At 50.3% G+C, this 13,219-nt stretch overlaps 1 protein-coding gene across 6 annotated transcripts in view; it reads right to left on the bottom strand.

The window, feature by feature from the left end:
• Ctbp2 (C-terminal binding protein 2) overlaps positions 1–13,219 on the bottom strand; it is a 139,454-nt gene that overhangs the window by 28,384 nt on the left and 97,851 nt on the right. Inside the window, exon 1 of one of the 6 annotated variants that reach the window (XM_059265249.1) lies at positions 3,130–4,816. The exons of the other annotated variants lie outside the window; for them this stretch is intronic. Within the exon in view, the coding sequence (XP_059121232.1) occupies positions 3,130–4,816 (1,687 nt within the window). Of the gene's footprint in view, positions 1–3,129; positions 4,817–13,219 lie in introns of those variants that run through there. 6 annotated transcript variants of the gene reach the window in all.

The raw sequence follows: 13,219 nt of genomic DNA, 5'->3' as shown, positions 1-13,219 counted from the left end.
GGAATCAACGCAATGGCATACCACACCATTGGATAAATAGCCATAGATTTTTTCCAACCGACCTTAAGAGTCCTTAGTAACAGCCTTGGCAACAAGATAACTAGAACGGAGCCTTCAGGTGCTTCGTCAGTGCGGCTACATTAAGAAGAATAGCTGGGAATATGGGAGGTGGGTGTGGGTGTGGGAGACTGTCTCTCACACAGCAAAGAAACTGAACCCTGCGCCTAGCCTGTGGCTGAGCGTTGGCAAGCCGTGCTTTGCTGATTTGGGGGGGGAAACAGGATGGAAAATGGTCGCCACCATACTGGCGTTTGCTTGAAGCTCCTTGGCATCTGGTACAGAGTGGCTCAGACTCTTGGCCACAGATGACAGCACGTGACAGCCACCGTGTCAGCCGCCACGTCAGTGTGGGATGGAGAGCCGACCCACCAGGTGCCATCACTCACGAAGCGCTGCCCAGAAACCCATTAATCCTGTGCCTCTGCCTGCCTTGCCCTGCTGTTCTGAACTGCCTGGCTGATGGGCTGGGACAGGCCTGGCAAATAGAAGCCTATTGTTACTGTCCACATAGACCAAAAAGAAAGCAAACATTAGTATCCACACCGTGTCTGAAGAGCCAAACGAGACTCTTAAAAAATTCCTCAAACAATTCTGCAGCTAACATTTGACATCAGCTCACCATAAGGGCATGGGGGTGTTGGGGGGAGGGGGGAATCAACTTCCCAGGCGATCCAGGACCCTCCACACTGGGCGGAAACCAATAGAGTGCGGTGAAATCAAAATGAAGAATCAGTCAGGCTGACCCTGCCACTAATGAGTAACATAATACGACTCCATTTCAAGACCGGAGGTTGCCATCTCTGGGCCCAGAGGCAAGGCAGGCAGCCCAGCAATGTGCCTCGGGTCTCCGGTGCCTTTCGCTTGGTCTGACCCCGTTCTCTCTGGGACTCGGCACCTCTCTGCCTGAAGCCGTGCCTATAGACGCTCCGTGAAGTCCCCGGCTGCCTTCGGCATACCCCGATCTGGCTGGACACTCCAGGAAACAAACCTGTCACCCAAATGCCATGCACACAGCGGAGAAGCAGCCAGGAAGCCGAGGCCCTGCCCCCCAGCCCCGACAGGGTAGAGTCATAATGTCACACGGAATGTACGCTAAGAAGCGAGGATGACAACTGGCGCTCTGGGATAGATCATTTGACAGAGAAATTTATTTGCTGGCAGACTCCCGACTGCAGGCTTGCTCGGCGATGGCTCGCTGCCATGCAAATGAAATAAAAATCAATATCCTTGGGTCTGTAAAACAGTGTGTCAACAATCACACTCCAAACAACTTATATAACACACCTCACCCCGTACCCAAATAGCACCGAGTGTTTTTGTTCGAATGCAGCACACAGTAAACAGAAAGGAGGGTGGGGAGCCACGGGTGGGGGGAGACGGCAATTTTGCAGGACCTCCTCCTTCAGCAAAACCTTTCCAGGACTTCAGTGAGGAGATAATCTTTCTGTGATTATGACCAAACCCTTCCGTTGCTTAGCAACACATAATTAAGGAATATGTTTTCAGATCCGCTTTGCAAGCCCAGCCATTATCAGATGAAATTACTGGAGCAACAAATGTCATCGCCATGCAAATGAGTTGGTTGCAAAGAAAGAATGTTGGACTGAGAGAGAAAGAAGGCACACAGGCCCTCAAAACTTACTGACTCCCCTCCTGGCACACACGGATTTCAAAGTCAAAGTATATAATCAGACTTTAAAAGATAAACAAATAAAAAAGTGGGGGTGGGGAGCATAACACCAGACTCACTGGCAAGAGAAAAACAAGAAAAACAACAACAACAAACTGGAGGAGACATCCCACCCCCAAGCAGTTAGCCAGTCTCTTTAGAAAGACAGAAGGCCTGGAGGGCTGGCTCTACAGTCCTGAATCACTCCATGCCATCCTCATAGAAAAACCTATCTCAAGGCTCCGAAGACCAGACTTATCCAAGGCGGTTTCAGAGGACACTGTAGAACATGTACATTTCCCACTCCACTACCCCTGTCCGATACGCTAGATATTTTTAAATGTATTTGAAAACCTTTTGAGGGCTCAGCAGTTAAGAGCACTTGCTATTCTTGCAGAGGATCTGGGTTCAACTCCTAGCACCTGGATCGGGCAGCTAACATCCACCTGTAACTCCAATCCCAGGGCATTCGATGCCCTCTTCCTGCTTCTGGGAACCCTGGCACACACATACATGCAGGCACTCATACACACATAAAACAAAACAAAAATCAGTGTAAAAATGATGCCATTTTCTAAATTATGTATGTTGGAAGGCAAAGGCAAGGAGAAACTGATTGACCTTTTCAGTCCGGATTCTAGTGCTAAACACTAACTGTTTAACCACAGTGTCCAATGAAAAGCACACTATGAATCAATCACTCTGGGCTTCTGCTTTGAAGAAAACCACCTAGCATTCCCCCCCCACTTCAATGGGGAAATAGTATCTTCCCCCACGAACAAGCAGAATTCCCAACCATGTTTTCTAAAATGAGAGGCTTAATCTTTTTTTTTTTCCCCCTTTCAAACAGTTCTAAGAGATTTCAACATGTTGCTTTGTTTAGCCCACAACTATGGAGACAGACGTGTTCTTGTCGGCAGGAGAATCTCTGCCTTTGATACTGTGTGCTGCTTTTGCAGAGGGGGGTGCTGCCCACACTGCTAGGCACTTTTACCAGCAAATTATCCATGCACAAATTATAGGAGGCATTCCATCAGATACTCTTGGCTTTTCCAAAGCTATCCAATGAAATTAGAGAACCACCCTTCTCATGCATAAAAACGGGACAGTCTCTCAGAACGGCTTCTGATCCTCTCCGGAAAGCGGCTATGTTTCAAAAACCAGATGAGGAAGCCGGCAAACTGGGGTATTAACCTGCTACATAAATCTGCAGAACTCAAGAATAGCCCATGGGAGGAAGGAACTGACCCCAGCGTTCGCCCTAGTACTCTGGTAGGGTTAGGGGGCCGGGCACAGACAAAGACACATAGGATCAGTAGGAACACATTATTTTCTTCTCAAATCTCTGTACTCCTCTCCCCCCCGACCCCTTGAACTCCCAGCCAGGAAGGGTAAGTTACTTGGTTCTGGAGTGAGCATGGTTGACACGATGATGGGAGCCCCCGTCCGCCGGGCCACCTTCTGGTACGGAGAGTGAGGTGTGTGGAGGCTTTGGCTGACTGGTGGCAGGGCAGGCGGCTCCATGGGGGCCGCTCCAGGTTTCCGCAGGAGCTGGGGGCTGCCGTGGGGGCTGGGCAGCGGAGAGGCGGTCATGCTGCGCTCCCTCTTCAGCAGCTCCATGGGCACTGTGTACGAGGTGGAGTAAGCTGTTCTGGGACTTGAGTGGAGGGAGACAGAAGGACCTGGGTTAGCCAAGGCTACCCCAGCAGCTTGGGAAGGATATGAGGGAGCCAGGCGTGCTGTTAGGGCACAAGGGGTAGGAGAGCTGTACCCGGAGTTGGAGGGCAAGTGGGGGGGTTGGGCCCCCACCACTGGGGCAGAGTAAGTAGCTGCTGTCTCCAGGAGGTGCTGGGAAGGTGCGCTGGAGGGGCGGCGAGCTGCGTCTCCAGCCCGGGCTGGAGACGGTGCCTGCAAAGGCCCAGCGGGATGGAACTGCAAGGCTGTGGTGCCCAGCGAGGCCAAGTCACTGGGCAGTTCACTCCGGTGGCTGAAGCTACTGGACCGAGCGCGGGGTGGAGGGCCCGTCCGGTCCTGTCTCCGAAACTGCATCTCTGTCCTGCAGCTGCTGGCGAGGCGGCTCAGGACACGGGCCTGGCCCAGGTTGGGTGCGACGGACTTGATGTCGGCGTCCTCCAGGGTGGCCAGGACGGCGGGGGAGTCAAAGCCTTGCTGTAAGAGGGCTGCCAGGGTGGCCTCTGCCACACCTTCTGCCCGCAGCAGGGCCAGAAACTCGGGGTACACGGTCCTCTTGCCCCCAGGCCCCTGGAACGTAGACAAGTCAGCTTCATAATTCTCATACGTCAGCTTCGAGTGGATGTTTTCCCGGGTAGGCCCATAGCCTCTGTTCAGGGGACCCGGGGCCACTCCTGTGCTGTTCTCGGTAGGAGCAGCCGAGCTGGGGTCCACAACCAGGCACGTTGGGGCCACCTGTCTGGCAGGGGCAGAATCAACAGGTCTTTCACAGATATCACTGTAGACTTGACTGGGGGTGGGGGAGAAGGTGGGTGCGTCTATCCCTAACCTTGTATCAGGCTGTTCCCTTCCATACCTCCCAGGAGATGGAGTCCTGCCATGTGTCCTCTGCCCATGTGGGAGGGTTTTAGCCCCAGATTCCCGGTAGAGGTGGCCAGTATCCTGCAGAGCAGGTAACTGGCCTTGTACCTGCTCCCACAGCACTCTGCTGCCAAGCACTCCGTAGCTGGGCACTGGCCGGCTGGCTCCTGGGTCCCGATAGAAGGGAGGCTCCTTGGGTACCCTGGTGGCCCTGGATGGGTCGCCACAGTAGTCTTGTGGCAGCACGGAGCCACGGCCAGACATCACTGCCTGTCTGCTGTCGTAGAAGGCGAAGTCAGGCACCGACCCCTTTCTCGATGGCAGCGAGTTGTAAAAAGCTTCCCGGGGTAGGTAAGGCTCAGTGTCCTGGGCGCAGTGGTTTAGCAGCTCACTCCAGGTCCCTTCTCCGGGGCCATACGTCAGAGAACTTCTCCTCCCGGGAGGCCCAGCATTCTCCCAAGGGACCTCGTACCAGCCAGCGGCATCCCAGCTCTGAGAACGGCCAATATTGATGTGCCTGCTGGGAACCGGCATTGGCAGAGCAAATGACCCCAGCAGAGGCAGGGAGGAAGCCTTTCTTTATAAATCTTCAATTACATACATCAAAACCAGACCTGGCCGCACGCGAGCCCTTCCAAGACGGCAGAGGAACAACCAACCAGGGGTTTCTGTTTCAAGGCACGGCCTAAATTATTAATCCTCTGAAACCTTAGCAGGCAAAAAGCAGACTCACGGTAACTTTGCCTCATTCCCCAACGGTAGCCCACAAGGTCTGTCCAGTGCGACTGTAGCCCAGACAGGAGGCTGTACTCCGGCCTGCTGGGCCCCCTTTCCGGTGGCTGTGCTCACATGGCCCTCGGCTTTTGCAGCGTGAGGATTAGGCGCTAAATAAAACCCCTAAAGCTTTTGTTCCATGTGACATCTCAGACTGATAAAGCCGGCTGCCTGCCTTAGCCAAGCCTAGCACGGCTCCCCCCGCCCCCAAGCTGATCCCTTCCCATCCTTTGCCCGGTCATTCTGTCCCTCTTTGGAGAGCCCCTGACCAGCCAGCCCCTCTCCACTGATGGCAAGAGAAACAAACTAGGACTGCTTAGCTGTCCGTCCGGTGCTAATCCCACTGCACGGGACATTAATCTGCAGCGCACAGCTAGAACAGACCAAATGGAGGCGCACAGGAGAGCCTTGCAGCTGATTCCAGAAGAGGTGTTGTGAGAAGCAAGCCTGTAGTCCCTAGCAGGTCACATTGTGCAAATCCAAATAGACTCCTCGCCCTAAGATCCAAAGACAGGTTTTTTTTCATACCACCAGGGAAAAAGACAAAGTGTGGGTTAAGACCCGGAATTAATCAGTGCAAGACAACAAGCACCAGGCTGAGCCGAGGGTCGGACACCAAGGAAGAAAGACCAGGGACTCCTGTGCTTCTCATCTCACCCTGTGGGCCATGTGCACAACCCCAATCCTCCCTGCTCCTGCCCGTGCCACACACACACACACCCCACCCTCCGCCAAACCTCGATGTCAGATTTCATAAAATAAACCAAGGTGGTGATCAAGAAGTATATTTAAATGAGATAATATAACTATATGCAGGCATGAGACCAAAGAAATTATGTGCCTTTACCCACTTCTCTCTTAATCTAAGATTTAACTAGAACCTTCAACTAGAGAGATACCAGCCATTAAAATGAAAAAATCCAAATGTGAGAAGCATGGAAAACTTACTGTGGGGTGTGAATTTGGATAATGTACCTTTTCTATGAAGCAGGTTTATGGCGGTACCATGCTTTCACCCTACCCAAGCCCAGTCAATTCATGTCAAATTCTGGGACAAGAGCTGTGGAAACCACTGATACCCCTTAAGGAGTTCTTACCCCTCCAAACCCAGCTGTGACCAAGGCTGGACCATGGTGCAATTAACCCAAGCACATGCTCCCAAAGACTACAGACCGTCGGGCTAACACCACTGCTGCCGTTCCTGACCCAAACGTCATACTCGGTGCAAAGAGACCCAAATCCTGTTTCGACTCCCCATTTCCTAGGATTCAAGAAGAGGGTGAAGAGCTGGGAAAGGCAAAAGACTGCACCGCATCAGATTCCTGCCACTGTCTGGAACGGATCCACAGCACACTGCGGATGACAGGCAGAGGACCAGGTCAGGAAGGCCGAGGGGACAGGTCAGGACACACCCAGGAGAGGATTTACAACTCTCTACCTCTAAGCAGGTTCATTGAGAATATGGCGCGCTTGTGCTCACACACACACACACACACACACACACACACACACACACACCCCAGAGCAAATGGTGCAAAGCCAGGAACACCTCGCACACCAGCTCACTGCACTAAATAGTACTTAGTAGCCTGTTGGGTCCAGGAAAGATAAGCTGGGAAGGCTTGTGCGCACACTTGCGCATGCACACAGGGTCTGTAGCCTTCAAAGGGTGGCCACTGCTCAGTGCTTTGGTGTTAGTGCTGTCGTGGCATGATATAGCATTAACTCCTGGAGGCTCTACCTGTAGTGTGGACAGGCTCCTCCAGACATAACTAGAACAATCTGGTTGCTGTCTGAGAACTGGCCCCTGCCCCGGGGAGCTCTAGGTGCCTTACCAGTTTACTGCCAGGAGTTTTGTAATGGCCAAGTCCACAAATCTGCAAGAAACCAGCAATGACTCTCAGGCAGGCAGCCGAGACACTACAAAGGCGTGATCCATCCCGCGGGCGGCGTGGAGGAGGAAGACAGGGTCCGGCCTGGGGTCCCCTCTGCAGTAGAACCAGGAGGCCCAGATTCCATTCTCAACAACCTCCAGCTGGTTCTGTCTGGAAGCCAACCAAACTCACGAAGCCTCAGCTCTGCAACTCAAATATTATGACAGATGTTTGCTTCCGTGAGAGAAACACCTGTACCTGGACACAAACTTCTCCAAACACTCTGGAAATTTTTTTTTTTTTTTGCCCCCATAACATTTGAATAAATATTGACTTTCTGAGAAATCTGTCTGCCTAAAAAGGGCAGGATGGGTCCAGTTTCTGAAAGGCAATGAGTTTCATGGATATAACTTTTTATCCTGTAAGAATCCCCTCCATAGAAGATCATAAAGTAAAAACATGATGCTTGTCTAAAGTAAGAAACAACTCATGCTCTGGAGACAAGGAAAACCTGATAACGAGTTCAATGTGAAGAAGAACTGAATGGCCAACACAGAGCTGCAAGGGAGTGTTGGCTGGAAGCTTGTTCTTGAATTCTGTGAGAATCATGGGGCATGATTCTCAAAGGATGGGGACAGGTTCAGAAGCTCAGGGAAGAAAATAGGCAGATGAGGGTCAAGACACCCCAAGGGCAATTTCCCGTGCCATGCCAAATCCCCCTAAAGTGCCTCGTGACCAGACAGACGAGCAACCATTTTAAGACTTTCAGAAGGGTGACTGAGAATCTAACTGTCTCAGAGACAAGATCGGGCTGTGCACTCAGCAACGTCAAGGCCACTTGACTATGAAGGTCAGCCCTTGTCCAGCTCCCCATGCCACTCCCTGCCCACCTGGTGGGATGATGGGTCTAGGTGGCTCTCAGTCTCTCAGGGGCAGCTTGTGTTTATCAGCAGCTGGCCCCAGCTCAGAACATTGGAACTACCTGTGGTAGGGTGGAGCATAAACAATCCGGCTCCCAGCCTCCGTGGGTGCTCCTCTACACCAACAAAGCTCTGAGAATAAGGGTGGAAACAAGAACTTGCTGGGGGAAAGCAGGGCTTTCTTGTCACCAGGATGAAGCCTTGGCCACGGCTACCTACAGCCTGCAGCTTCCCAGGGTTGCTGCTGAGTTTACTGGGTTATACACTGCCTTCAGGCTGAGACAGAGTCAAGAAATAGGCCCCAAGCCGTGCCTACTTCCTACTTTTAAATGTGGACAGGCTGTGCTTGGCTTTTTAAAAACCCTAGTCTTTCGGTGGAGATCAGTGATCTAGGGTGTGTTGAAACGCAGCTTCCTGAGGTGGGGTTGGGGGGAGTGGCCTTTTCTCTTGTGCAACCAATGTCCTTTACTAAAAAGTAAGTGTTCCTCTACAATGCACTTTGAAAATAGCCACAGGATGTTTGAGGCCACTTTTATTCAAATGACAGGAGAACATGAATGAACAGAACTGGGGACCATGCCAGTTTAGTTGTCAAGGATAAAGCACATCACTTTCACCACACAGTGGCACTCTCACTACTTGTGGGCTTGGAGCAGTGAGGCCAGGGAACATATTTACTCTGCTCCAAAGAGACAACTGGGGGCAGAAGGTTGGTGCACAGCCAGGGCACAGGCTGCAAAGATCTTCCATGGGACCTGAAGAATGAGTGTTCGCCCTCCTTGTGGACCTTGGGAGAAGCCGCTTCTCACCCTCCAGGTGCCAATGGGAAGGGAAGAAGCATCAGGGTTTACACATGCCTCTCCAACATGTGGAGAACGGAACCCACACGTTTCAGCCTCTCTGAGGAGTGATCCACCTGAGAAGAGGGGCGCGCACATGGAGAGCCACCACGCACAAACGCATGCCACCTTCAAAGATTCCTTCACAGCCTAGTGCTGGGTGTTGCCGGACAGAGAAAGGAAGCCACGAAATAAAGGCACACGGATGCCCTCGGCAGACAGAGGGAGCAGGACAGAGCCAAAACAGGTAAGCTCTTTAGCAAGAGATTCGATCACTGCTCAGGCCACATAACACAGTCTGAGCAGTACGACATAAGCCAAACTGCAGGGGTTTCGCTGCACACCCTAACACTTGTAGATGAAACGGAAGAAGGGCAAGACGCAGCCGGTCAAGTGTATCTTGGGCTTCGGATACACTGTGGCCCATGACCCATGGCTGCTTTCAGACCTACTGTAGAGTGAGTGTACTGGTTCCTCATTAGAAAATCATCATTGTCCTAACCATGACCAGGAGGAAGGGAATTCATCAATAAGAAACCAGGCTGGGAAGACGACCGGGTGGCCCCAAAACACCCTCAGGGGAGCCGGAGCTCATGTAGCAATGGAACCAGGGGACAGTGAAAGCCGCCACCAAAAGACCAAAGCAGACAACAGCAGTGCATCCCCTGCCAGGGTCTCCAATGGCACCACACATCCCTGAGCCCCAGGGCAAAACCTAAGCAGCCACATTCAACTAGAGATGCGAGCACAGACAGCCATCCAGGAGCACACCAAGGAGCACAAGACACAGTCGCATTTGTACTGGACCAATGACTGAGGGAGAGTGAATTCAGCGCGCAACTTGACTCTTAGCTTCAAGTGAAGGCCTGGCCAGAAAAGAGCAGACAATACCACGAACCTCCTCCCCAGGTGCCAGTGAACAACAAGGGAGACTGGACTCCAATAGGCAGGGTCACTGCTCCAATTCATTTAGTCAAGTAAGACAAAACAGGGGATTTTTATCGCATGCACATTACGGCTTTGGCTTTCCTGTCTGAGCATTTCTTTACAATGTCGCGCATTATCTGGGACATTTGTTTGTATTGTAGAGTTTTGAGCCACATCTAGTTGACTATTGTATATTTATTTACACAGCTAAAGTAATTGCAGCTAATCACTTAATTACTGGAAATGTGCATAATTGCCTGATCTCAACATATAATTAAAATGTATAGCAACATTATGAATCCCATTTTTAAGACGTAGGTTTGGGGGACTTTGAAAGACAGCTTATTAAAAATGATCAGGAGTACCTGTGGACAATAGGGTTCAAGGCTGTTCCTATGCAAAAACTAAAATCACAAATGCATAATGCATTTAATTAAAAAAGGACAGGTGAAACCAAATAGCATCTTGGATGTAGAAATCTAAATAAGGAAAACCAAACATGAAACAAAATGATCCCGGTCCTGATCCTTGTACAGGTGGTGTGGGCTCTGTCTGATGGGCCCTGCCAGGCAAGACTGGCAGCTGGAGAAGCCCTATGAGCTGACCCATACCACCAGGCCCTCAGCTGGGTTTGGGCATTTTGCTACTCAGGTTTCCTCAACAATCCAGAAACATCTTAGGGATCTTAGAGATTCGAAGATCACCCAAGTACCTTCTTGGGGAATGTTGTGTTGAGGCGCTTGATAGTAAGCAGATCCAACTCAGAGTGGAAAACACTACCCATGAAAGCAAGCTGCCCCACACCTGCAGCACCGCTGCTGTGTCCTTCGTGGTGACCAAGAAGACATGGAAGAGCCATGCTTCCTTCTTTCTTTTCTTCTGTGCTCATGAGACTCCTGGGGGGTGGGAGTGGGGAGAGGGAAGGAATGTTGATCACAACTTCATAGCACTTCCTTGTATTTAGTTATTTATGTATTTGTTTTGCTTATCATAACTCAGCTGGTACCATTCTTGGAACCCGTTTCCACATTTCTAAAGAAACACTTGAACACAATAAAGTAAAATAAATAAATTAAAAACACAATAAAATACCTACTTCATTATATTGTTTTCCAAATCGCATCCTCAACAGCTACAGGAAAGGAATGTATCCAGGGTGTGACTTTACTCTAACCCATTGTAAGACGGCCTAACAGAAAAACATCACAGGCAAAGCCACAGTGGACTTCTACAGCTCTACAAACCCAAACCGTGGGTTAGCTCTGCAAGGCTGAGTGACAGCATGCATGGTCTGTGACCCGCAAACATTTGGGGAAAACCACACTAGCCCTGGCATGATCGAACAGGGTATTCAAATCCACCCGTCAGTACAATCCACAAATGGACTGCGTCAATTATGTCAGCAAACCAGAGAGAAGAAAGCCAGCGCCTAAATTATACATCAGAGGGAAAGCAGGTTGCAATCTAGAGATGAGCGGGCCATGTGATCAAAGGCTGTTCCATAATTATTCCATACAACGTACTCCAGGATTGTCTGAGAGCAGGCATCAAGAAAACCAGCAGAGAACAAATTACAGATATCAAAAAGGGCCGACTACAAAAGCACGTTCAAACCTGGCCTTTGAGTCAGCCTAAAAGATTTTATTATTCTAGTTGATTTGGATGGAGTCCCAATGACTTGGGCTGCCCCCTCGACACAGAGGAGAGACGTTCTCTAGGTGCGTATGTGAGTGAAGGCCCACATTCCCAGTCTGGGTAGAAACAAAGATGAAGCTTCAGGACATGGTACTCTGAGCAGAACATGCAGGCATCCCAGAGAGAAACTGAAGGTGACAACAGGTTTCAGTGGAGAGTTCTGGGGGAAGAATCCTCACAGGGACGAAGCAAAGATTTCATCTGACCAGCTCCTGTGGCACTCAACGTCTTGCCCAACTCTGGCAAGGGATCCCAGAAACAGGTAGGTGGCCAGCAGGCATGTGATCAAAGATCAAAGAGACAGTTAAGGGGTTGTTAGCACTGTCTGAAAACAGAAGGTAGTTCTCCAAAACCCAGGACACATGCATTCCATCAATTAAAAACAAAACCAAGCCAGACATGGTGGTACACACTGATAAACCCAGTACTAAAGAAGCTGAGGCAAGAGGATTGCTCAAGGACAGCCTGATACACACAGCAAGACCTTATTTTAAAAAGATAACCACCCACCCACCCAACCCACCCATCCAACGTCCCTAAGGGACAGAGAGGAATTATCCTTGGGATGAAGTGTGGTAAGAAAGGGCAGAGAAGAGCGGAGCAGGATCTCTGGAAAACTATGCTAAACAGACATAGTGAGAATTCAAAGCTATGGGAGTGCTGTGTGGCAGCTGTACAAGGCCTTCAGTCCAGAGAGCTGAGCTCTGGGAATGGCTAAAGAAAGAAGAGCTGTCTTAGGAACAAGGCACAAATCACCAGCTCATCCATAAAATGGGCGCTACCTATCCAGACCACTGAACGGCACGGCACACACCCCCAATGGCTGTGACTTCCTTAGACATTGGACAAACAGGGTCACAGAGGAAGGACTACACCTGGCCAACTTCAAAATGCAATTGCTCCTGATTCTGCAAAACCATGCACATTTAGATGAAGATACAACTGAACAACTTTCCGTCATATGCCAGCCTCGGTCACGGATACAGGGATGGGTGAGAGTGTTGGTGAATGGTGAGCAGGACAGAAGACATGGTCAGTGGCTGGCCCAGGTGTGGTCCATTGAGTTGTGGAATTGTTTTCGATTTGTCATCTAATTTAGTGGGACAGTTATGGGTGGAGTCTTTCAGGACGCTACCCTTGCCAAGTCGACTCACTGGGGCTTCCCGGAGAGAGGGTTCAGCAACCAGCCTCCACGAAGCCCCTTCCTGCTGGAAGTCAAAATTTCTACAACCAGGTGAGTTCAGGTTGTGGACTGTTCTGGGAGCCGCTCGGTCCCAAATCTTCCATCACAACAATGCTTCCAAAGTTTCTAACAGGCCAGGTTATCATTTGAGATTCTCCCCAGACTAAAGAGACACGACACTCAAATGCAATGTGCAACCCCGGATGGCTGCACAAACGGACATGACAAAAACAAGATAGCTACAAACAGGCCCACGCGGGAGACGCGAACATGTAATCTGCATCGGATGGGGTCTCAGGGGACGATTATGCTATTGTGGTTATGTAGGAAACTATCCTAACAGGAGACACATGCCATGGGGTGGTTACCGGAAACCACTGCCATCTACAAGCTTGTTTCAGATGCTTCTGGAAACAATTCACACAGCAAACCACACACACACACACACACACACACACACACACACACACACGCACGCACATGCCCTTATACCTCACAAAAAGCAATAAAATGTTACGTTAGTAAATGCAGTTGAAAAAAATAATGGTATTCATGACACTAGTCTGCCAATCTTCCTATAGGGTTTAAATTGTGTTATCAGAGACCAATAGCAGAGATTTAATATTTTTGATGTTTATTTTAAAAGCCGGTTAAATGCCAAGTTCCATAAACTAAACTATAGCAGAACCCAAGGGACATGGTTGGGTAGGGGGGTGGAGTTCTTG

This window comes from Peromyscus eremicus, chromosome 1, assembly GCF_949786415.1.
Source record: "Peromyscus eremicus chromosome 1, PerEre_H2_v1, whole genome shotgun sequence".
Lineage (NCBI taxonomy): Eukaryota > Metazoa > Chordata > Mammalia > Rodentia > Cricetidae > Peromyscus > Peromyscus eremicus.
The sequence above is the reverse complement of the archived record's forward strand: the minus strand, read 5'-3'. Positions and strand labels throughout refer to the sequence as shown.